Here is a 26181-nt window from a genome sequence, read left to right on the forward strand (position 1 = left end):
ATGCTGGCTTAAAAAGCTTCACCCCACTTAAACTGATATTGTTGAGAAAAAAAAAAAAGCTCAACTGTAGTCGATCAGCCAAGATGTCCGCTTTGGTGTCTGCAGTTCTCTTCTTTAGTGTTTTTTCCTCATTTTACTACATTTTTACCCGATTTGAAAAGCCAATTACCCAATCCCCATTCGTGTGAACTCCTCCATCACTAGCTATGCCCCCAACGCTAGGAGGGTGAAGACTGGTCTCCTCCCTCCCAGTGTGAAGCCACATGTGAACCAGCCACTGCCTCTTTTCAAAGGCTAGCCTAGGTAGCCAGCATGCTCAGAAGAGAATGCTCCAGCTCTGATACAACAGCTAACAGACGCCTGTGCTGACCAGCATCACACTAGGAGTGATGTGAAGAGGAAGTACCATCAACCCACCCCTGGGAGAGCAAGACCAAATGTGCTCGAATCCGGATGCTGATCGCTCAAAACAGCAATTCTCGGATCATAGTGGTAGCGCCTACGTCCCCTGTGAGCCCTCTTCTTTAGTTTTGCTCTGGAGGAATGGTTATGGTTACAGCCAGGGGTGTAAGAAAACACCGGCAACATACTGCGATATTATGGTTTGCAATGATGTACTGACTCTCAGAAACACTGCATTTATTTTTAATGAACAGTTTACATGTAAAGATTGGTAGCAGTGGTTTATTTAGTGTTGTGTTTGAACCCTGACATTAGATAGCAGTGTTGTACTCTGTCTTCAGATCACACTGTTCTGTTCGGTCCCCAAAGCCCAATTTGTTTGACTGTTTGATTAGTGTGATTGCCAACACTGCCTGTACACATAACTCGAACATGACATCAAGAGCCATGTTTACATGCAGCCTGAAAATCCGCTAATAACTTGACTAATATTTCAATACGATAGGAATAGAATGCGTCCAAGTATACACCTCAATCGGAATAGACTAGTTCTGAATAGACTATCTAACTTAACAAGGTGGGAGATCTCATTATTCATCTATCCCAAGGAAAATTCAGTTCCATACTATAGCTCTATTAGGACCGGATTAGTATTACATGGGGAGGTGGGGTAAAGTAATTATTACCGAGTTTCTCAGTTATTTTAGTCTTAGTCTGGTCTAGACTCTTAATGCTTTTGACACTCTACTGACACTCTACTCACTCTACTCACTCTACTCTGAAGAACCATGCACAGCCACAACAGGAAGGCACCTCCTCCTCATGCTGGTCATCAGTCTGGTCACACACTGCTGTAGGATGGCATCCCATTTTTCAACCGGCATTTGTCGCAAGTCAGCCAATGTGGTTGTGATGGCTCTCTGGCAGCACAACAGCACGCCCAAGCTGATCCCACAAGTGTTCAGTGTGGTTAAAATCAGGACTGCTGGCAGGTCATTCCATCCTCTCCACTCCCAAATTCTGGAGGTAGTCTCTGATAAACCCCGCTCAGTTGGGGTGACTGTTGTCATCTTGGAGGATAAAGTTTGGTTCAAGACTGTGGAGTTATGGGATTTGGGATATGCCACTGTTTGCAGAATTTCATCTCGATATCTCTCTGAATTGAGAATGCCTCCAATGATGACAAGCCTCGTTTTTCCAGTGAGGGAGATACCGCCCCACACCATCACACCGCCTCCACCAAAGGATGTTACTCTATCGGTGCAGCAATCAGTAAAAAATTCTCCGCATCTTCTCCACATTTTAACCCTCCGATCCAACTGCCACAGGCAGAATCTAGACTCGTCGCTGAATTGAACGCTCCTCCACATGTTCAGGTTCTAGTGCACGTGTTGCCGACTCCATCGCAAACGGGCCTGGCGGTGAAGGGCAGTCATGACAGGCCTCCTGGCAGCCCGATTAGACCAGAGATTGGCTGTGTGCAGTCTCTTCCGGATTGTCTGGGCAATGAGTCGTCTGCCATATCGTCCTGCAAACCTTAACTGCAAAACTGTAGAAGCCTACGGTACCTAAGTAGTGATAAGGTGATGAAACCTTCTTGGGCTGCCGTCTTCTTGGGACGCCCACTTGGCAGCCTGTCTCTGACATCCCCTGTTACATGGAAATTGGTCTTTATTTGGAAATGGTACTAGGGTTCACTCCAAATAATGCTGCAACTTGGTTTTGCGGAACACCAGCTTGAAGTCGGCCTATCGCACGGGCCCTATCCAGATCAGTCAAACGTAGCATGCAGAGTCTTGGAGCAGACATCTACTGAACACTGTAGCTGGACCCATGCTTGCAGGTGCTGCCAATCAGGCACTTTTTCAGCTCTACTGTTCATCCCACAAATGCATGTGGAATTAACAGGCTTTCCAACAGTATAAGATTTATTGAAGAAGCACTGTTACAACAAAGAAATAATCTACCAAACACAAATGTCCTTACTTTTTGTCCCCACTATACAGACGTCTAGTAGAAAAATGACACTACTCCACCTCCCCATGTACAACTAATCCTGTCCGAATAGGACTTCGGACACCTATAATGTAATTCCCCATTAAAGCAACCATGCTATCTCAGCGATTTAATGGTATAACTTATATGACTTGATTTATGTCAAAATGTCAAATGCTATGTTAAAAACCACATATACACTTAGTTTATGTTAATAGTTAGTTCTGAACAGGAACATGATTGGGCGATAGAAGGCAGAGAAATAATACTATCCTTGATGTCTTAGCAGATCTACATTTGGTCTAAAGAGAAAAGCATGTAAATGAATTTCCTTGCAGATCTATCGCTTGATAATAACACAACCTTCCTCTGCTGATGTTAACAGAGCATGATCCAGACATGACCAGGCCTCACACAGTGTGTGCCCCTGCGAGTAAGTATGTGTGTGTGTATTTTTCTTGTAATGCTCCTAAGGAATGCCAGGAGCCTTACAACACAACCCCCTCCGTCTTTTCTTTTTTTTCTGTCCGAAGTCAGACGGAAAGTTCATAAAAAGGTAAATTCATAAAAGTGGATAAGAAAAACAGACCCCACTACTGGCTTTAACGAGTCCGGGCTTTGGAAAAGTCTGCAGCCATGCTTGGAGAGGCCAGAAGTGCACACATACACCCCAAACCACCTCACATTATCAACACAACATGTAAAACTCGCCACAAGGCGAAGGCCAATTAGCCCTAAAGAAGCAGACAGCAATGCAACACTACGCCTTTGGCATCAGGATAAAGTAAAAAAGACGCTCAGCCTTTAGAGACATACACACACTTATAGCAGTGTAATTAGCCCAAACAGTCCACAGAGTGCTACAGATGCACTGTACTGTATGTTTTCAAGCCCTTTTGACTCAAAGCCCAAAACCAGAGAGCTAAATTCAGTAGTACTCAGGGGATAGGGAGGGTGGAAATGGAGCAAAAGAAGGGATTCCCTCCCTCCATCTTTCCATCCGTCCCTCTTTCCTTCTCTTCACTTGTGTCACATGTGTGTTTGGACTCATCGGAAAAAGAAAAAAACCTTTGAAGTGCAGCATGTGCTGCGACCCAACCCAAGTCCAAGGCTACAGTGTGTATAAACAGCAGGGGTGCAACCATCATGAATTTTTATGGCCGATGGTCGATCCGATTTCTTTACAGCTGAACTGGTCAATCAATTGTTTTTAGCAGTATTTTTATTGAAATTTGTATTAATTCATACTGGTAATGATACTAAATTTCTTATGTCTAAGGGCATTTACTCAACTTTTCTCAAATCCGTCTTTAAAGGCACTTGCATATAAGATAATGCCTGCATGTGTTATATGAAGACTCCATGTGACCTAGAGCTCTGTGTGAAGACATACTCTGACCCTAAAAATGATAAATTGAAGTCTGATTTCAGAAATTCTTCATTCTTCATATTTTCTGTAAAAACATCAACCTTTTGTGGTTGTGGTTGGTGTGGCGCAACAGATAACACCACTACCTGCCACTGAGTTACAACACACTGTGGGAGACCAGGGTTCGATTCCCGGTCTGGGTGACTATGCTGCGCTACACCAATAAGAGTCCTTGGGCAAGACTCCTAACACTACATTGGCCCTTCTCTGTGATATGAATAACCTTGTATGTCGCTCTGGATAAGAGCGTCTGCTAAATGCCATAAATGTAAATGTACTCATGCGGAAAAATTGTTTTGGTGCTTGAAATGGAGTTACTAGAAAATAAGCTTTACAAAAGCAGTAAAACGAATGAATAAAGTGGAATATAAGTGGCAAGAGGCAGAAGACGAGTTGGAGTGCTCACCGGACAGTGCCCACAGATGGATGTTCAATTCCACCAGTTACAGATGAGGGGTAGATGACAGACACACAATTCTGTCAGTTAGACAAGGCAAAAGGAAGAGACGAGTATGTCTGGCAATGAGATGCAATGGAAAGGATGGGATCTACAGATTCAGGAAAAGTGTGAATCATATTTCTGTATTATCACAAAGATATGAATAGAAACATTGAGAAATATCGAATTTGACAGTCCAGAATGTCCGTAGGCTAATGAGAGTTAACGTACTTTATTTTGGTTAAGAGGAGACTAAAACTGGTAATACTGATCGTAAAGTCTATGTATACTGTGTATACTATTGTTCTATTGTTGTGTATTGACTAGAGAGACACTAACAGCCGGAACAAATTCCTTGTGTGTGAACATACTTGGTCAATAAATCTGATTCTGATTATACATATTCATTAATAGATGTTATACATCAGTAATATACCCCCCCCATAAGCTGGCATTCTGAAAGCTGTATAAACACATCGATATGAAGCCCAGTCTGAATAGACGCCAGACATGCAAACACTTCAGACATTTTTATAGATATAACAGGTCATGTAAGCATGCTTCTTGTAGCCTTTACCAATACGACACCCAATAGTCATCTTTCTAGCAGGAGTCGAAAAGCTGAAGCTTCTTCTGATACATAAAGACACAGATACAGATACATAAACTGAGCCATACCAACTCTATTGGAAAGCTGACCACTATATACTCTTGAAAAGAAAGGTGCCACAAAAGGTTCTTTGAAGAATGCAGTGGAAGAGAGCAGATCCATGTTTGAAATAACAATCTCACATCCACTTCTTTAAACCTTTACAAGGTTTAAACAGTGAAGAATACAGTTTTACTACCATTATTCCTTTTTTCCACAGTAAAAACTCCCTAAATCTTGACAGAGTTGCAGTAAAATTATACAGACAGTGCTGTTATGTGTCACATGACCAGAGCATGTGAACAAATCCCTGATGATATGTAAACACTGTGCCAAAAGCGAAAGTCTTCAGCTTTAGGGTCAATTAGCTATTTATGGGTCTCAGCCCATTTTTTAGCCCAAATATGCCATTGGCTGAATCCGATCATGAGAAGTGATCAGTGATATTACAACCATGATCCATACTTTGCGAGTTAAGGATTACGACAGCTCTGTTCAAGCCCTCTCAATTACAGGACCCTGTGGTTCCTCACTCAAATACGGACCCCACCACGGCTACAGAAACCCCGTATTGGACTTCACTGCATGTTATGTCAGTTTTTATTTTTAACATATCTGACTCTGACTCTTGTAAAATGTCTTAAACTAACCTTCCTGATGGGGGGAGCAGAGTAAGGCATCCATTGTGATCCATTACAGCACTTGCAAACGCAACACAGGATCTCTGAAGATGGTTAACAGTAGGGATGAAAAAACTGATCGGCTATGTATCACAACCCGACCATTTAGCCAAAAGCTGTGTCTCCAACTTGGACGTTCCGGAGAGCCAATCAGATCATATTTGCGAGCTCTACACAAGGAACCTTGGTCACAGGACATTACAGGTCCTTGTTTAACCCCTAGCTGTACTCCGCTCTGTGTGCTGTGTTCATCAGTTTGAGTCTGATTCAAACTCAAATATTTGTAGAACGTGTAAAACTAAAGCGACTCGTGGGAGCAACAGAGTAAAAACACCACTAACTGGATGCATACTGAGAGTACAGTACTCAGCCCAGTACAGAACTCAGCAGAGCTAACTAACCCCTCTAAGCACACAAAACCGCAAACAGTGCAGACCACATTTAATCACGACCCAAAGTACATCAGCAGCAGTCGCAATGTTTTCAGTGCTCGATGAGCAGCCTTTTTTAGTTATGTTTGCACTCTGAGCTACAGTGCTGGTGTTCAGAGTTACTCAGTGTTTTAAATGTGGTTGATTCCAAAAAGTACAGTACATGTACAGGCTTTATAGACTTTACAGAATGAGTCACTGAATACAAGTCAGTCCAGAAGTGTAAGGTGTGTTGCATTTTATATACTTCCAATACGAAAACTGTCAGTAATACTAATCACAGGTTTAGCATCTACTTGAGCTTGATGCAACAAAAAGGCAAAAGGGCTTCTTATGAAGTGACCAAATGTTTCTACATGATCTATTAACAGCACATTTAAGGAAACCTTGTTTTAAACCAGAGGCTCCCAGCATGGCTGGCAAGTCGGATGCATTTTTTTTAAAACTGTAGGTGGCTTGGATAACTCAGGCTGACTACAGGCTGACTACATCTTGCTTTAACATGATCTGATTTTGTTCCAAAATAAGTATTGGTGCACTGTTGCACAGTTAATCTCAGTAAGCATTGCATTCGCCCCCATATTTAGCCATGCTGTTGGACCAAACTATGTAATACTGCTTTCATTTACCGACAAACACAGTGATAAACAAACAGATAAACAAACAAGCAATAACAACAACAATAGATATATAAATTAAGATACGCTATACAGATAGACAAACATGGTGAGAGAGAGCAAGGGGAATTGAGAAAGAGAAGCCAAGATCCACAGTAATTATTAAAAAGTGAATAGGAATTCATTTGATTTTGCGGAGACATTTGTTTAAAAATAAATAAATAAATAAATAAATAAATGAGCAATACTAAATATTGTCTCATTAATAAACAAACAAGCAACAACAACAACAACACATATATAAATTAAGACACGCTATACAGATATACAAACACAGTGAGAGAGAGCAAGGGGAATTGGGAAAGAGAAGTGATTGATCCACAGTAATTATTACTGATAGCGTAACGTTTTTTAAGGACATATTTCAAAAATATTTCTTCATCCTTGACGAAATCCTACCACAGAAGAACACTGTCTGTTTACACTTGTATAAAATATGGATGAGATCTCCTAATGAGGTTTCAGTGATCTAATGGTAATTTGATCAGGATGTGTCTTGAGGGTGTTTACATGTGAATTTTCATGTGGACAAGTGAAATCCGACTGTGATCCGATCACCGAAAACGCTGTTAATGCCAGGTGTGAACAGGCTCACAGAGTGGGTGAGAAACAGTGAGTGAGAGATAACTTGGGATGGACTTACAAATGACACACAGGCAGCTAGCAGCAGAATCCTGACCAACAGATCCTCAAACTGCTCCACCACCAACTCCCACAGAGACTTTCCTGAGAGAGCGAGAGAGAGAGAGAGCGAGAGAGACACAGAGAGAGAGATTTCCAGGTATACTCTTCCACAGACAGTAGGGCTAAGTGTCTGTGGGCAGTAATAACACACTTGACTGTTATAGTCAGTTAAAGAAGCTTTCAGTTAGACATCCTGCTGTGCATATGATTGTGTGTGTGTGTTTCCCTGTGTTTTATATCAAACCAGCTACATAGATTATCTAATGCAATAAGCCCTCTGGGGATGCTGCAACTCAAACACATTTACTTTTCCCTTCACTTGTATTACAGAGATGTGGCATAACTAAGCACCTGTCTGGACACTGAGGGAAAACCTAATGTACTTTAACCATTTTTGGAAATGAGTGTCCTCTTGCTGTGACTTTGTGGGCAATACGTCTGGCTCAGCGCTGACAATGTGGATTATTAGGGTTGTACTCATGCTTTTAGAAAGCCATTTCTTACGGATAAAGCTGGGGGAGTGGGAGGGTGAGGTGTGTGTTTGCATGCTTTCCAACAGTGTGCATCTCTCTCTTGTAAAGCGGACAGCCTTGGCTCATGCGAAGAGCGAGTCTCGTAAAGAGAGAGCAGTACCACCATGATGGAAAGATCAATATTTACCTTCCTCTGCCGGCAGCTCTGTCCATCCAACCACACCGGGATGAACCATGGAGGAATGAGGGAGGGAGAGAGAGGGAAAGAGAGGGAGGGAGAAAGAGTGAATAGGAATTAATTCGATTTTGCGGAGACATTTGTTTATAAATAAACAAATGCGCAATACTAAATACTACCTCCTCAATAAACAAACAAGCAACAACAACAACAACAATACATATATAAATTAAGGCACACTATACAGATACACAGATTCAGATGAAAAGGTACACTATATTGACAAAAGTTTTGGGACACATGATCATTCATTATTACTTCTAAAATGCTTTTGCTGATTTAACGGTCTCTACTGTCCAGTAAAATATTGGAAGCTTAATAAATATACAGTATCACCTTCCTACATGAAGAGAATCAGATGCAGGAATGCAGTTGCTAATACCAACCTAAACCAAGCTAACCCTATTAGCAAGCATGCCACCTTCATTCATTTCCATCCACTCATCATAACGTAACAGTTATGCCCTTTCACCGGCACGCCTGGCTGATCTGTAGAGCACAGTATTCCCAGTTAGGTCTTGTTTAGAAAGTGTTTTTGCCAAAGAAGACCAGACTGTCCACTTTTTCTAGCTTGAGGCATGAACGCTTACATCATTAACAAAGCTATTTACCAGACAGTCGGTTAGTGGTTTTGGTTGTGCTGCCACTTATACTTGGCTGGGTCTGGTTGGCTGTCAAATCTACAGGGAGTTCATCTGTACATTATATTAGTTAAGTTGAACGTCAAAGATAAAACATCTCAAGCCTGACTTCAGACTGGAAAAGTAACCACTCACTCATTGCATGAAGTAAAGTTTTCCCCAATCTGTTTCCACTCAATTCCACCTAATTTCCATTAGATTTTTCACCCAAAATTAATTTTTTTTCCCCAAATGTCAGAATCCCAGAGTTTCTTCTACTACTTTTTTTGCCATTCTTTGGAAAATTTCACTTTGTCAAACTGAATTAGATTCCTGCTCAAAATTCCATTTCATTTTACCTGCCAAGGGTTCTTCAATTTTCATTTTGCCAAATTCCACTTAATTTTTTTCCACAAAACCTACTGCATTTTTTCCAACATGCATATACAAAAAGAAACTTTTCTATTAAAATAACTTTCAGTAACCATAAGTTCAGAAATCGATGCTCACGGACATGCAGAAAGTAAAAGATCCAACACAAAGTGAAGAACCCAAAGAAGAAAAAAAAGGTGAAAACGCCAGCAATGTTCTAGTTGTGTTTTAGTATTGGTGGTTAATTCCCTATTTTATTCCCTAGTATATTTTCTTAACTGCACAACCCACTTGACTGGATAAACAATAGGATTTCTGCAAAATAATAGCATTTGCTAAATCAACAAATGGATATAATATCATATGTAAATGGTATTGTGACAAATTCTCCAAATTTTAGTTACTTTCAAAACAGTTCTGCAAGAAAAACACACCTGCTGGTACGTCTGCCCACTACACATAACCATAGACTGTTGCGGTTTCGGACTCATGTAATGCCACATAGAGCCCTGGAATTTCTACCACTGAAGAAAAGGCAACCGCTTACTACCAGGCAGTATTTAACTTGACAAACAAAAGTGTACTACAGATAAAGCCCACTGCATGTATCCAAGGTGGACAGCCAATCACAGTGGCAAACTTAGAATACAGTATACATCAGACAGCCTGTGTACATGAAGGCGGAACATCTGAGGCTGAGCATCTGAGGCCTTGCAAAGCCACATCATGAATGCACTGTTCAAACAGACTCACTATAGCTGGCTGTCGTGTCAGCTCAGCTGGGCCAAGCCACTTTATCCTCTGATTGAAAGTTAATTACACAAACACACACAACACAAAGATCAGCCATAAGAATTGAGGATTACTGAAGGGATTACGGCTGGAGGATTCTTCCTCGGGGTCCTCCAGAATAAAAGATGACGGGGCGCTCCTTCCTCTGCTCGGCCTTGATAGCGAGCATTTACTGACCACATAAAATTTGATAAAAAAAAAAGCTCTTTTCTTTGTAAGGCAAGATCACTTCATGACACAGAGGAGATTAGGGGATTTATAAAGCTAATAAAAAGCAAGCCAGTACAATCATAGTTTCCAAAGCGGCAGCATCAAACATGGGGTATCAAAAAACATAGCTATGCCTGCATGCATGATGCATCGATCTGAGGGTAACACAATATTAGAATTAATTATAAGAACCGGCCAGGCCAGGCAGTTGACCCTTCAAAGCTACCAGTGTTGGTGCATGTTTTTAGTTGTAGTTTATGGTCTATGTACAGTTTAGGTACACTAATTGCTTTACAGTTCATACTGAGTCAAAAAATCATTCAAAGAAACAGCTCTACAGTGTTAATAGTTCCTTAAAGCAAAACCAAATACTGAACTGTCAGGAAATCCCATACAGATCTGCTGTAGAGTATAATGGCTTTGAGAATGCCATGTAAAAAGCCAGTCAACTCTGTTATACAATAAGCATATTAATTATGATGCCAATACTGCATTTAGTTAGGCAGAAAAGCTTTATGTTTATCTGCTTCAAAGATTATCTGCTATGTTTATCTGCTAAATTTTGGTATGGGCTGCACTCCTTGTTTTGTTTCTGAGGGAGGATTAAATGTAAGACTGTCTTAAAACTAACCCCACTGTGTGGAGGCTGGCCAGCTCTCACTGTGAGTTACGTACATGCTTTAAAATGATGCAATATTACAATAACTAGGAGGGAAATTAAAATAGTACCAACTCCAAGACTCCATGAAAAGCTGGATGATTAGATAATTTACTTTCATGATATAAAACCAGTATTCATGGTAAATCTGGAGAAATCTCTGTCCAAATACACCCCGATGTTGTTGTGGGAATATGGGAATATGACCAGAATCGCTGGTCTGCCTGAACCTGTTTAACTGCATAAAAAAAAAAAAATCAGTGTTACATTTGACTCTCCATTTGTTTGTTCCCCTTTCTCGCCTAGTGGATCTGATCAGCAGGCTTTCATTTGAAACTGCATTTGAAGACGCCGTTTGAAAGCCTTGCGAATCCGTCTGGAACTGAAATTAAACTGATAGCAGATCGGCTGGGAAAATCACAGCGGCGTCCCGCTGATCCGTGGCATGAATATTATGAATATAATAACCATAGCTGTAATAACGGAGAGGCAACACGTTAGCAGTCCCACACTTCCTGTGACAACAAAGTCATCTGACCATCGCACTGTTACTGTAGGAACAAACTATCCACTGCTGGCAGCGCAGACTGCTATAGCATTTGCCTGCTCAGAAGGCATTGTTCTGCTGGAGCACTTGAACGTGTTGGTTGCTGTGGAAGGGACCTACACACTGCTGTTGAGTCATTTCTAGAAGGTTCTCACTCAAGAGTGTGTGTGTGTGCGTGCACGCGTGGGAGCCAACGAGCATGTGGAGAGTGGGAAGGGGCCGTGAGGAGTTACAGTGTGATGGAGCATTCTCTCTCTCTCTCTCTCTCTCTCTCTCTCTCTCTCTCTCTCTCTCTCACACACACACACACACACACACTCATTACATAAACATGAGTCCTGCTCATGAAGAAAATCACACTTTAGATCGAAATGAACCTGAATCAAATTCCACACCAAGCTAACACTACCTATTAACACTTCACTAAAACGTGCACCACTGAGAGATAGCCTGACTGAACCATGAATCACAAATTCAATATTAGCTTTAATAAGTGCATGACAAAGATGCAGTTTCTACACTCTTGGTGCAATATCTACACTCTTGGTACAGCATGGGTGCATCAAGTACTGCAGTGCTTCACTGTTGGGTTAAAAATAGTCTGGCCACCAAAAACTTCCAACAATCAGAGGTTCTGTGGCTAGAACGTGCCACTGATGAAGGGCTTAAGATAGGTGAGCTACAGTCTCTAAAGCTGCATGTTCAGACTATGGATGCTCCGATACGACTTTTTCTGTTCCGATACTGATACGACTACATAAACCTTGCGTGCTGGCCGATACTCGGTACCAATCCGATACTATTCTTGAATAAACCATATACTTCACCATGTGGGAGAGACTTCAGGCATCAGGACTGACTGAACTTCAACGTCGGTGAGACCAAAAAAGAGCTAACAGATCCTTCCTTCTCGGTTCTCCTTACATGATGGCAGGCTTGATGTTTGCTATGATCTGTGCATCAAGTCTGTGGGTTACTCTGATCCGGAGTTATGAAGCCTAGAATACTGGTGGTGTGAGAATCGGTCTCAGTGAATAGATCGGTCCCCTGGATCTGCCCGATTATCCGATACCTGATCCAGCTGGTATCGGGACCTATATCTGATCCTACTATCGGTGCATCCCTAGTACAGATTGCAGGTCCAAATCTGATGTCTAGGCATATTTGGACAACATATCCAGATAGATTTTTGCTAGGATCCAAGAAGAGTGGCACAAGTTAGTTGCTGATGCCTACGCTGATACCGCAGAAACCCATGAAGATATGCTTGTGGTGTTTGGACACACAAATCTGATCTGATCACTTGAAAATAACAGTGCGGACAGTCATCTCACCAGATCTGATTTAAGAAATCTCCACACTGAATAGGTTATCAGAAAAGACAATATCATCATTAGCAACATTGTTTTTGTTGTAACATTGACTTTTTAGGCATCACATATGACGGCAACATGGTAAATAAAGTGCAGGTGTACTTTATTCGCTAACGTTTTACAATTAGGTTACTCCAAGCAGGCTATAAGTAAGACTAAAAAAAAGCAGACTAGAAAAAGTAAGTGAACTCTGTTTGAATGACCTCTCCAAGAGCTAAGGTTTTTCAGTGCAATATGCCGTTTTAGAGGAAAACGAACACACCGAAAACCTCAGTCCCACTGTGAAGCACGGTGGGGGAGCATGGTGGTTTAAGGAATGCCCTGCATTCATTAAGGGAACAATGACTTTGAAGGTGCGTCAAAACATTTTACAGAGAGCAGCCCAGAGCATGACCTCAAGCACAATATTTATATAAAAAAAAAAAAATTTAAAAAAAAAAAAAGAGGAAGACTTGTGTTTTGGAATGGCCAAGTCAGAGTCCTGACCTTAACCCTAAGGGGATGCTGTAGCATGACCTGAAGAGGGCTGTCCACGCAAGGCATCCCATAAACACTGATGAAACGCATTTGCAAGGAAGAATGGTTCAAAATTCCTCCTCAACCTTGTTCTTATTTCCTGTTACGGGAAACATTTGATGAAGATGATTGCTGATAAAAGAAGATCTACAGGTTCTTTAAGTTTAAGGGTTCACCTACCTCTTCTACCCTGCACTGTGGATGCTTACTCAACAAGCTCAAGAAGATGTCTGAGTGCTATTAGTTTAGTTAAATTGTTAGGCTTTACTTGTGACCTAGATAACAACAAGGCTACATTTTATTAGTAATAATTGCAGAAATTCAGGTACTTCCAAGGGGTTCACTTACTTTTTTTAGCCTTCACTGTGGAGGTTTAGTCAATATGCTCAAGAATAGATCACAAGTATAGACATTCAGACCACATTTTATTATATTATCAAACAATGCAGAAATCCAGGTAATTCCAAATGGCCAACTGTCCTTATGTGTTAGCTGCAAGCAAATATGCACTTATGAAGAGTAAGCTTTGTCTTTATGCTCTTGCTTTCAAAATAAAAAAAAATGCAATATTTTCATATTTCATTAAGTTCATAATTCATAATGCACATTGACACTGCATAAATAAGAAGTATCTAAAACCATTTTCAGCTAATTAGAGTCAACGCTGCAAAAGTACGATGTCTTATACTGAGAAAAAAACTTCAAGAAAAAGTAAGTGAACCCTTTTTCTGACTATAAATAAAATGTGGTCTGATCCTTATCAGATCAATACTTCAACGCCCTGTGTTATTACCCTATTGTCATAACGCAAGACACTGCATCATCACCCTCCTAGCTTTTACTGATTTGCTGCATCGTGAAAGAAGAAGAGCCAACTTGTCACACAGACTGAACTCTGATGAAATTATCAATAGCTGCAGCCCAGGCAGATCCAAGGCATTTCGAGCTTCTGGCAATGAAACATCCAACCTGATGAAACTCGACATCAAGTAGCATCAGTCATTAGTGTACATGTGTGTGAGTGTGTGTATGCTGTGCGAGTTCCATTTATTCGTTCTTCACTTTCCCCATTACAGCTGCTCTAACAGCAATTACAGCTAGCTCTCAGGGCGTTCAACAGTATCTGACAAATGGTGGCATTAATTACCAAACGCAGTCTCATAAATCCAGCTGCGGCCGTGCTGCTCTTTCCTGGCTTTCCAGGGAGGCTGTGCGTGAGTGGGGTGTGATAAGGCCTTAGTGGAAAATCCTTGGAGTAGGCCCAAAAGATAGTTAGAGAAAACAAAAGGGGGGGGGTCCCTATGTTCGAATGCCTTGTGTGTATAAACACACACACACACACACACACACACTTGGGTCACGTTTAGCCTTGCAGTAAATAGATCGTTTCCGCGTTTCCTTACAAGCTGATAAGAGTTAAGACTTTGTTTGTTTTCATTCTTTCCTCCATTTCAATTTAGCTCCCCCTTCTCCCACACCAAGCAACCATGTGAACAGCCTGGAAAAGGGTCATGCCATAATGTCTGGAAGCCAGGATTCTTCCAAACACACAAGCAGACAAATGCATGCGCGCACACACACACACACACACACACACACACACACACAGGGTAACAGATGGGTGACCGTCTGAGGGGAATGTGCATTGGAAACAAAAACAGAAAATCAGACCATGACAAGAAAACCTGCAGCAGTGGAAACACGCAGTGGCTGAACATCACGAGCCACCAAACACACCACCACTGTCCATCCACAGTACTGGTCTTTGAATCACACACACACTTTCCACAGACACTCGCCTCCAGGAACATGGAAAAATGTGAATGGGATGTGTTTGTGTGTGTGTGTGTGTGTCTGAGGAGGGGCGGCTGTCTAATGAGAATTTAAATGCGGGTATTCCTCTTCGATCTGGTCTGGTCCGTGAAATTGGCCGGCATTGATGTGGAGGGTGAACGGTGCGTTCTGCATGTGGATGGGGAAAGAGAGAGAGTCTTACAGCATGAAAGAACGAGTGCCCGGCTTTGAAGAACAGAGGGGAGACATCTTTTCATCTGTGCTCGGCCTGGGAGCAGCAGAGAATGTCTGAATGGAAGGATGCGAACATGTGAGGAGGACTGAAGGACCAAACTCCCAGCATAGTTTTCACTGTATTTACATCGACTGTTACTTCTGACTCTATTACTGTACGTTTATTTACTACATAGCAGTAACACAGTAACAGGCATAAAGAGACACACACCATATAGACAAAAGCAATGGGACACCTGCTCATTTATTGCTTCTTCCAAAATCAAGGGTATTTTTATAAAGTTTATCCTGCTTCTGTTGGAGTTACCACAGGAGGTGGTTAGAGATGCGTTTGAGCCACATGTTATAGCAGTGTAAATGCATTTGTCTCTTATTCGACAGCCAGAACACCAGTAATACCTGCCTTGCAACGAGCAAATCCCACACAGCAATCGTATTTCAGTCCGACCAACCGGAGATGCATTTGACTACCAAGTGTTAATGCATGCAATCTTATCCTGATACAATCCAGTTACTAGTAACTTGCACTGACCAAGTGTAAACGGGGTCCCAAAAGTACTGGATGGAGCACCGTCATTCCAGAGAACGCAGTTCCACTGCTCAATAACTCAATGCTTTATACCCCTTTAGCCCACACCTGGCTTTAGACATGGTGCCAAGAGGTCATGTTTATCTGCTAGAGTCCAATTCTATTACAATTCTACTGCAGTACTTTTCTACCTCTCTTGTCTAAGATTAGACAAGCCTTTGTTGGTCTTCCTGATCTTGCCTTGACTTCCACAGTTCCCCTTCACTGACATTTTAGACAGTGACAAATCTAGAAATCCTTAAATAACAACCGACTTTGTCGCATCATTTAGCTTCATTTTCATCCTGCATTTCTTAACTTGCTTCACCACCTACGAAAAAGAAGGCCTATGCAGTTCAAAAATGCAAGGGTGTCTTCACTTTTATACGCTACAGTGCCTCAGTAATATAGTTTCCCCTTAGTAAAAAAAATCTGTAGACAAATGTTCAGACTACTTTCAAAGTAATGAATGAAAGTACTCTTAATATTAAAAAAGAAAAAACATGATAGGGCCTCATTTGTCAAGATTAGATGCAATGCCACAGCCTTCAGCTTCTCTTCCAACACAGAATTATGTAATAGCCACATTAGCTGGCCTTAGGTTCTGCCATGGAAAGAAATCCTCTACTACAGCGGCAGCATGTTCTCAGAGTTAAGTGGAAAAAATTGGTAGCAGAGGGAGGAGGAGAAATGGCTCTGGCTGTCCCATTCTCCAGGTGTGTGTGTATGTATGTGTGTGTGTGTGTGTGTGTGTGTGTGTGTGTGTGTATAAGCGCATGTGCGGGAATGTCTACGTGCATGCAGGTGTAAACTGCATATTCTCCCTGGCTCTCCCTGTCCTGACATTGTCCCTGGCTCTCGTGCTTTATTTCTACTTATGAACCAGAACCAGCTGCCTCGAAACTTCGGCATTATATGACAAAGTGAGAGAGAGAGAGAAAGAGAGAGAGAGAGAGAGAGAGACTCAAGATTCATCTGTCCAAAGCTCATTGTTCCTGAGGTCCTGGTCTTGGTCTAGCTGTTCTCTTGTCAAATTTACTAAGATCTTCTTTCCCCAGAGGCCTCAGAGAGCTCTTTGGATCTGGCCATGGTGATACAACTGACTTCAACAGTCAAGCCTAAACCAAGCTAAATGTCTGAGGCTCTCTAGCCATGTTCTAATCATCTGCAGCTGATGTGCTGCACCTGATTGTAATTTTAGTTATTTTAAGTAGTATTTTAAGTAGCTCTGGTGGCACTATAGCCCGGCAGTTGCGACTTCGAATCTCATGCCATGCCGCTTTGCCATTTGCCAGCCAGAGTCTGAGAGAGCTCAGTTGGCCGTGGATGGCTTTCCATGTATCGGAGGAGACGTGTTACGTCCTCACCCTCCTAGTGGTGGGAGCACTGATGCTAGGAGAAGCTACGACCATGTGGGCAGTACCAAACTGACAGAAAAAGGGGAAAAAATCTGACATATACAAAATAAACTTAGTAAATAAATAAAAAACTTAGTAATAAACGTAGCAAAATAAGTAATTAAAGTATGCCTTCTATTCAACTAACCACTGCTAATACACCAACATAGTTCATTATTTATTTCTTCAAGGTAGGAAGAGAGAGAGCGAAAGAGCGAGCGAGAGAAAAGGGTTGAAGGGGCTGAGTGGGGTTTCCCAGTCGGCATGTGCCAAGGATTCCCTACGAGTCATCTGGGCCGCGTCTGCCTCGATCTGCCCCAGCACATTCCAACATACTGACTTCAGACCGCCCTCACACACACACACACACACACACACACACACACACACACACACACACACACACACACACACACACTTTGCTCTCTCCATGAAAACAAGTGCCAGCCTGTTTACACACCACCAGGCAGAGGCAGAGGGGGAAACACTTCCTAGAAACAGTTGCCAACAACACAGAGCTCCTAACGTTCCTAACATGCGCATGCCCAGGGAAGCAGAAGGAAATCTACAGGGTTTCACTGCCTCGGCTCCATACACCCATCTCCGCCACAGAGGCTGAAAGAGCCCTGCTAGCCGCTGAGCTGTTAGTATATCTGAGAATTTCCCCACTGCGGGAATAATAAAGGATTATCTTATCTTATATCCAAAAGTACCAAACAGACCTTATCATTTTTCAACTTTGAGGTGTACTCCATAGGGAACAATGGGTGTTTAAACAGGCATACGATCGGGTGCCTTTTAAAGCAACAGTATGTAGCATTTATTCTGCTTTTGTTGGAGTGACTGTCTCTGCCGCCCCGGGAGAGCTTCCACTGATTCTGAAGCACTGCTGTGAGGATTTGATTGCATTCAGCAACAAGAGCACTAATAAGGTCAGGATGTTGGATGATCACCACTCCTCCCCAACCCATCCATCATTCCATAGTCCATTTCTCCACTGCTCCACATCTCAAAGCTGGGGTCTTTGTGCCTCTCTGGCCCAGGCCTGGCATTAGACATGGTGCCACTTTGTTGATCTACTCCAGAGGGTCCTATCCTACTGTCAGTACTTCTCTACAGGGACTAGACAAGCTGCGAGTGTGCACATTTGCACATCTGTGTCAGCAATGGGTGCATTTTTAAGACGTATAGCACATGTGCTAGCCTTCACTCTCCAAGCACTGGTGGCATCAAGTGATTAGAAGATTAATTCTAATTAGCCATAACATTAGTGCCTAGTATTGAGTAGGTCCCCCTTGTGCTGGCGCAACAGATCAAACCATTCGAGGCATGGATTCCACCACACCTCTGAACATGTCCTGTGTTATCTGCCACCAAAACGTTCTGTAAGCTGAGGTGGGACCTCAGTTGATCACATCAATGAGCCTTAGGCGTCTATGACCATGTCATCTTTTCACTGGATGTCCTTTCTTGGACCACTTCTGGTAGTAATCACTACATACCGGGAACAGCCCACAAGATCTGCCCGGCGTTTTGGATGTTCTGACCCAGTCGTCTACCCATCACACCTCACAGATCTTCACGCTTGTCCATTTTCCCTGCTTTTAACACATCACCTTTAAGAATTGACTGTTCACTTTCTGTCTAATATCTCCACCTCTTGATGTCAGTGGTATTAAATATTACGGCTCATCGGCTCTCCAAGATCCCTAGTCAGTGTTGAAAGTGTAGGTACTTCTTTTTGAGGTTCCTAGGCAACATGCGCTGATGCAATAGACCAAACTTAGGACTCCTACAGCTGTTGTCAGATCCACAACATGTAACATCAAAACCATCGAGTAAAGACACAGAAACTTCACCGTTTGTAGACTTGTCTGCCTCCCTCTTTCATAAATATGTGAAGTTTTCAAAATGGTTGCTATGCCAACCTGGCTGTGGGAACGTCTCCCTGGCCACTATTGGCCAAGGCCAGCGGAGGGAGGGTCACCATTCCCGAAATACGCTTTACACAATGACGGGGAGTTTACACACACACACACACACCATTCACACTTTACCTAAACCCGCAGCGCTGTGTGAACTCCACTCCAGCCAAAGTGGACTGAATCGTTTGAGCCTCTACCTGATAATTGCAGCCAGTGACACAAAGCTTAACATGCTAAATCTGAAGCCAAAGTAAGCACTCAAAATTGCTTGAGCTTAAGAGCGATTCATCAGCCAGAATGCCTCCCTTTGCTCCTGAAAATATCTCACACTGGAAGTGGTAGCAGGAGTCCATGACTGTGTTTTGGCAATCGTAGTGGAAACAGGCAGCGGAAAACGATGGTTTAAGAACACCAGCATGGACTCGTGAGTCAATTTTAGTACAAGTGTGCGTACAACTACAAACTAAAACTGAAGTGTGAAAACACTCAGCGGTTGAGTTTTAGCACCAACCTTGCGAAAAACATCTAGAGCAAAGGGCAGAGCATGTTTGAGGAGGTGTGGAGAACATGTCACTGTAATAAATAGAAATACAGGGGGAAAACATTATAAGCAGGACAGCTCAGAAGCAGATCTTCTGTGTGTCTATCAGTCTTTAGGGATAGCCGCAGCCCAGCCGAGCTCAGTCTACTGCTGTACTCAACCAGCATCACTAAAATTGCGCAGGTCATCTGGACAAACACCACAGTTTAGTTTGGGATGACTGGGTATGTACAGGTTAGTACCGGTTTCTGGCTAAAGCAGTTGTGCAGCTATAAGCAGTGATGGTAAAGGGAATGATGCGGAGCAGGATTGTTACGGTACAGCAGTATCTTTTCATTTAGTTGGAAGAATCAGTGGTGCAAGTTACAGTTTCTTCTATCTAGTGCTGTATAGCGTCCCCCGGAGGTAGTCAGTACAGACTGCAGTGTGTTAATTAAGCATGTTCAATGTGTTTCCACACACACACCCAAAAATGCTAACACATCGTCCTCGTCTGATCCACCATTACTACTTAAAAAATAAATTAATGCTAGAACACTAAAAATAGTAATTAAATAAATAAAATATTTCAACAATAAAATAACAAAAAAAACAACAACATTAAGCTTTTATAACTTGAATTAAGGCTAATGGTGGTCAATAATCATTCATAAACGACAGGACAGGATTTAAATGTCCTTTACGAACCTACCAGACACTTCTAAAATAAATGTGCCAAACCGGGATCTTAAAATAGAATCCAAAGAAGAACCACTTGTATGTCTCAACGTTCTCAGTGTAGTTTCCTTTTTGTTTTGTCTTTTTGGATCTTATAGAACCATGCACTGAAGCTGTTTTCCATTATCTCCAAATGTATATTTTTAGGAGTGCAGGTATAATTAATAGTGTACACTTTTTTAAAACTGAAACTGTCCAAAATTGTCTTTGTGATAAATTAAAGTGCTCAATTATCATTTGAAGTTCTTCTGTCAAGTTACCATTGCATAGATACATGTTTCTGTCCTGACTACATTGTGACTACATACATTTATATAATATATACAATTAACAATACAGAGTACAGTACTGTCTCACTAAATGGTGATTAGCATGTCAGCTTGAGGGTATAGTTTTAGTGTAACGTATTAGCTTGTGACACTATAAAGCACAGCTAATAAAGCAAAAAATAGAAACAGGCATATCAGCATGAAACATTTTCATCCACAGCTGTATCAAATCGATATCTGAACACTTATTATTTACTCATATTTACAACCATAAGTATTAGTACGGCATGAGTCAGATAAGTGAAACTTATTTGAACTTGGGCACTAGGCAAAGAGTGGGGAAAAGACAAAAAGAGAGCGGACCAGAGACTCTCTGGTTAATTAGAAAACTTTATTTTCAGTAATGTGAGAAACCCAATTAATTTGTGTGAAGGGAGATGGAAAAAGGGTCTGCTGAGTTTTTGCTGTGTTTAAAAATGAGAAGTACCCAGAAAGCCTCTTTTTTTTCTTAGATCTCACAACTTCTCCATCCCCCCACCAATCTGTTACATAACCGTGGGAGGGGGGCACATTTCCACTTACTAGCATAGTGTCTAAACTGAAGTGTCCGTGTCTGAGACCATCCCTAATATATTTGACATTCTGCACTTGACCTCTGCTCCTCCTTACTTAACTGAATCAGAAACGCTCAACTACATACAAGAAATTCAGTGTTTCTTAACCAGCTTTCTGCACAAATGTCCCACTGCAACTGTTATTTATGTGACCTTGCGTTCAAATTATAACACTTAAGGGAACATATAGTTTTGTAGGACAAGCACTGTGACTGCAGTGCTTGACCTATTTGACTGCAGACCTTGAGCACTGTTCTACTGTGCAGCGACACCTGCACAAATAGGACCTTCTAAACAAGCAAATACATTTTCCTGTGACCTGACGAAATTAAAATGTAACATTTTGGCCACAATGAGAGACGGAAGAAAAGTGGGCAGAATTTCATGAAAAGAATACCTCTGTTAAGCATGTGTGGTTTGTGTTGCAGCCAGTGGCATGGAGGATGCCTCACTGGTAGAGGTAAGAAAGTATTTACAAAAATAACATCAACAGTAACAGCAACAACAAGCACAACCTGCTTAGATCCAGGTATTCCAGGAAGATCCCTGAATTGGTTGCCATGCACGGATCTGCATGACAGCCGGTTTTGTTTTTTTCATTTTACGGCCCATCTCCCTTTTCAAATGTGTTTAACATTTAGAAAGTGAAACATGAAGGGGAAAGTTCAGGTTATGGCAAGTTTTTAGTGATGCAAGAGCAGAAGCAGTCCATCATCCATACAGGTGGTGCCTGTGCTAAAACGTGCGCGTGGGAATGGATATAGATCAGGAATGACTGCTCTAGTAATGTCAACTGTCGACTCTCAAGAGTTACAGGGTGAAGCATAATCACAGACACTGTACCGCTGTACCAGTCTTCTGTGGAAGCTGGTGGTGTGTGAGTGCATTAGCCAAGAATCAGCTCTTCCTCTGTGCTGAAACATGCCTGTACCTGGCTTCACTGTTCAGGGAAAAACAGCCCACAAGACAAGAACGTGCATGCAGACACACACAAGCTTGTGCACATGCACACATGCTTTCCAGGCCAAACATTTAGAAGCAAAACGTTGTAGTTTTTGATATTTTGTTTCAAATTTCATTCTGAAAAACCCTGAAGCATACCTCAACCCTAATATCTCCTCAAACTGTCCAACCCTAACTGATATCTCCCAGATCTGTCCAACCCTAACCTGATATCTCCCAGATCTGTCCAACCCTAACCTGATACATCCCAGATCTGTCCAACCCTAACCTGATATCTCCCAGATCTGTCCAACCCTAACCTGATATCTCCCAGATCTGTCTAACCCTAACCTGATACATCCCAGATCTGTCTAACCCTAACCTGATACATCCCAGATCTGTCTAACCCTAACCTGATACATCCCAGATCTGTCTAACCCTAACCTGATATCTCCCAGATCTGTCTAACCCTAACCTGATATCTCCCAGATCTGTCTAACCCTAACCTGATATCTCCCAGATCTAACCCTAACCTGATATCTCCCAGATCTGTCTAACCCTAAACTGATCTCTCCCAGATCTGTCCAACCCTAACCTGATATCTCCCAGATCTGTCTAACCCTAACCTGATACATCCCAGATCTGTCTAACCCTAACCTGATACATCCCAGATCTGTCTAACCCTAACCTGATACATCCCAGATCTGTCTAACCCTAACCTGATATCTCCCAGATCTGTCTAACCCTAACCTGATATCTCCCAGATCTGTCTAACCCTAACCTGATATCTCCCAGATCTAACCCTAACCTGATATCTCCCAGATCTGTCTAACCCTAAACTGATCTCTCCCAGATCTGTCTAACCCTAAACTGATCTCTCCCAGATCTGTCTAACCCTAAACTGATCTCTCCCAGATCTGTCTAACCCAAACCCTAAAGCATACCCCAGATCTGTCTAACCCTAACCAGATATCTCCCAGATCTGTAGAACCCTAAACTGATATCTCCCAGAGTCTGTCTATCCTTAAACTGATATCTCCCAGATCTGTTCAACCCTTTTCTGCCTAATCCTAATTAAAAGAAATTCTAACACTTGGGCTAGAAGATCTCTAACTCTAACATTAAAGCCTAGCCCTAATTCCATTACCTAGGGCAGGGATTGATCTTAAGTTTCTGGGGGTTTTGTTGTTTTTATCCCATTGAAACTGCAAAGTGTCTAACCTTGACCTTTGTGTGCCGTTACACCCCTACCCCCAAGTTATAGCACAAGTTTATTAGTCTGCAGCAACAGGTTCCAACTGACTTATCACTTGTTTAGCTCCTGGTGATTCTCCTGCAGTTTTACTGCCACTGTAATCATATCCACCTGATCCCTGCTATTAAGATGCTTGTGAAGGCTTGATGAGCTCAATCACAAGTGTTAAACTAGGGGTAATAAATAACTGCAGTTAATAAAAACTGCTCAGTAAAAAAGGAAGATTGTGAAGGTCCATCACTAAGACCTGGTATAGTTTAAAGTATCAAAAGTTTCTTTTGCAGCATTGCCAACATGGCCAACAACTGAACTTGAGCTGTTCAGTTCCACCTGTTCCATCCTGGTACCGCCAGACCTGGCTCTTCACTAACCTGCTGCTCAATGTCCTGCTCTGAGGTCTTGCATTGATTCATCCTCGCCTCACTGCACGGCTGCGCTTGTGACCTTTTGCTTGGATGGACTTTCACATTTTGCTCACGTTTGTATCTTGCATGGTTCACATTCTTTTCATTCAGTTTTGTTTTATTGTTGGTTTTATTCCTGTTTTGCTATCTGGTGTCAACCAGAGGGGGTTGGATTCCCCTTTTGAGTCTAGGTTCCTCTCAAGGTTTCTCTATCTGACGGAGCTTTTCCTTGCCACTTTTGAAATTAATTGAATTAAATTTAATTTAAAATTAAAAACTTTCTATTCTTTGAAAAGGACCCATAATATGATACCCCCACCCACTCTGGGGTAGACAGATCTGGGAGATATCAGGTTTGGGTTAGACAGATCTGGGAGATATCAGGTTTGGGTTAGACAGATCTGGGAGATATCAGGTTAGGGTTAGACAGATCTGGGAGATTTCAGGTTAGGGTTAGACAGATCTGAGAGAGATCAGGTTAGGGTTAGACAGATCTGAGAGAGATCAGGTTAGGGTTAGACAGATCTTGGAGATATAAACTTTAATAGTTTGAATGATTTTCATTTTAAGTATCCAATTAAAGAAACATTGGTTGTTTACTGTGTAAAGGTGGGTATTGTCAATGCTTAAAGAACATTGACCAACTTCATGTTACATTAGAGCACAGCACAGAGCACAGCAACTTCTCACTGTAGGTCTTACGGTCAGTATGGGATAGCAAAATTTACCTCAACTGGTGCATTTTGTCTGCCTGTCAATTTTGCAGTTTGCAAAAGTTTGTTCATTGTGATTGTTTTTTTTTTTTTTTTTTTTTTTACCATATTCTCACTTTTCAAATATCGTTTGATATCAGGGTTTGTAATACCACACTTGCCGTAAGTACTAAAGTCAAGATTTGTGCCTCTACTGCAACCAATAATGAAGATAAACATCAGTAAACACATTGTATTATCATTATATTGTATTATTCAATTTCAGTCTGCCTCTGTTAGGGATTACATGTAAGGATTGGTGGCAGACAGTGGTTCATTTAGTGTTGTGTTTAAACCCCGACCACCAGATGGCAGTGTTGTACTATGTCTTCAGATCTCACTGTTCTGATTGGATAACAAGTTTTCTGTTACTCAGATTTTGTGTGTATGATGGTGGTGTGTTTTTGTTTTTTACTAGGACAGTTTTCGGACCCCCCTTTGGTGTGTAGCATACAAGCAAAACATTAGAATTGCTGTCAGTAAGTCGACCTGAGGCTAATGAGTTTCAAAAGCACACACTTCACTAACAAAAGTGTGCAGTTAAACATGAAAAATCAAGCAAGTTTACACTCTATTAGAGACTGGTGAGGTCAGTGTTCTGTCTGGCACTCTAAACGAGTGTTGAGGACAGGAGGTGGGGGACAAGAGTAAAAGGTTAAGAAGAGGGCATTTATAATGCTAATTCTGCAGTTAGTAAGAGCACACAACTTCACGGGTGTGCTAAGACAGCAAGAGGCATTTCTCACACACAATCATACTCTTTTATGCAGAAACACACTCACTCATTCACACATACACACACACAGACAGAGAGCCAACAGTATGCCAGGGGGAGGTGATGATGACTGCTGGGGTGGGAGGTGAGATGCAGAGATGAGTGACAAGTTAGCGTGCACACACACATGTCTGCGCACATACATATAAACACACACAAATAATGGGCCCAAATTAAACCGTGCAAAAACAAACAGACAAAAGAAGCAAACAAAGACTGCAAATACATCCATCAACACACTCCTTCTGGAGCTTTTCATAAACAGAGAAAGGCCGAGTGCATCACTGGGCTCGTCTAAAGCGAACAAGTTGTAGCCACCAAGGCAACGTGCTGCACCACAGAAGTCTGCAAAACTTCCGCCTCTGCTAGCGCGTCTTATCACTAAACAGCAGCCATGCTGATGTGGCGGTTCTAGCTTCACTGAAGAGACGAGGCAGAGTGAAGGAGAATGTGGCTAATAGTTACCGCAGTGGCTACTGGCAGAGAGAGAGAGAGTCCAACAGCAGCAGTAGAAGTAATACACCATACGGACAAAAGTTTTGGGACACCTGCTCATTCAGGGTCTCAACTGTCCAGGAGAGGCTTTCTACTAGATTTTGGAGCACTGCTGTGAGTATTTGCATTCAGCGGCAAAAGTGAAAGTGAGGTAAGGATGTTTGGCGATCACAACCCCACCTCATCCCCAACTCCCCAACAGTACTGGAAGGTGCACCACTATTCCAAAGAACACAGTTCCACTGCTCCACAGATACGATACGATACTATACTTTTTATTGTCATTGCACAATGTACAACGAAATTGAGTAGCA

General features: G+C 42.0%; 1 protein-coding gene across 2 annotated transcripts in view; it reads right to left on the reverse strand.

Moving 5' to 3' along the window:
- The window catches only part of atp2a3 (ATPase sarcoplasmic/endoplasmic reticulum Ca2+ transporting 3), a 113809-nt gene that overhangs the window by 73832 nt on the left and 13796 nt on the right, over positions 1–26181 (reverse strand). For both annotated transcript variants that reach the window (XM_072668257.1, XM_072668248.1), the window contains exons 2-3: positions 8047–8064; positions 7346–7428 (exon numbers count right to left, since the gene is read on the reverse strand). In XM_072668257.1, the coding sequence (XP_072524358.1) occupies positions 7346–7428; positions 8047–8064 (101 nt within the window). The remainder of the gene's footprint in view (positions 1–7345; positions 7429–8046; positions 8065–26181) is intronic.

Source organism: Salminus brasiliensis, chromosome 1 (genome assembly GCF_030463535.1).
Source record: "Salminus brasiliensis chromosome 1, fSalBra1.hap2, whole genome shotgun sequence".
Lineage (NCBI taxonomy): Eukaryota > Metazoa > Chordata > Actinopteri > Characiformes > Bryconidae > Salminus > Salminus brasiliensis.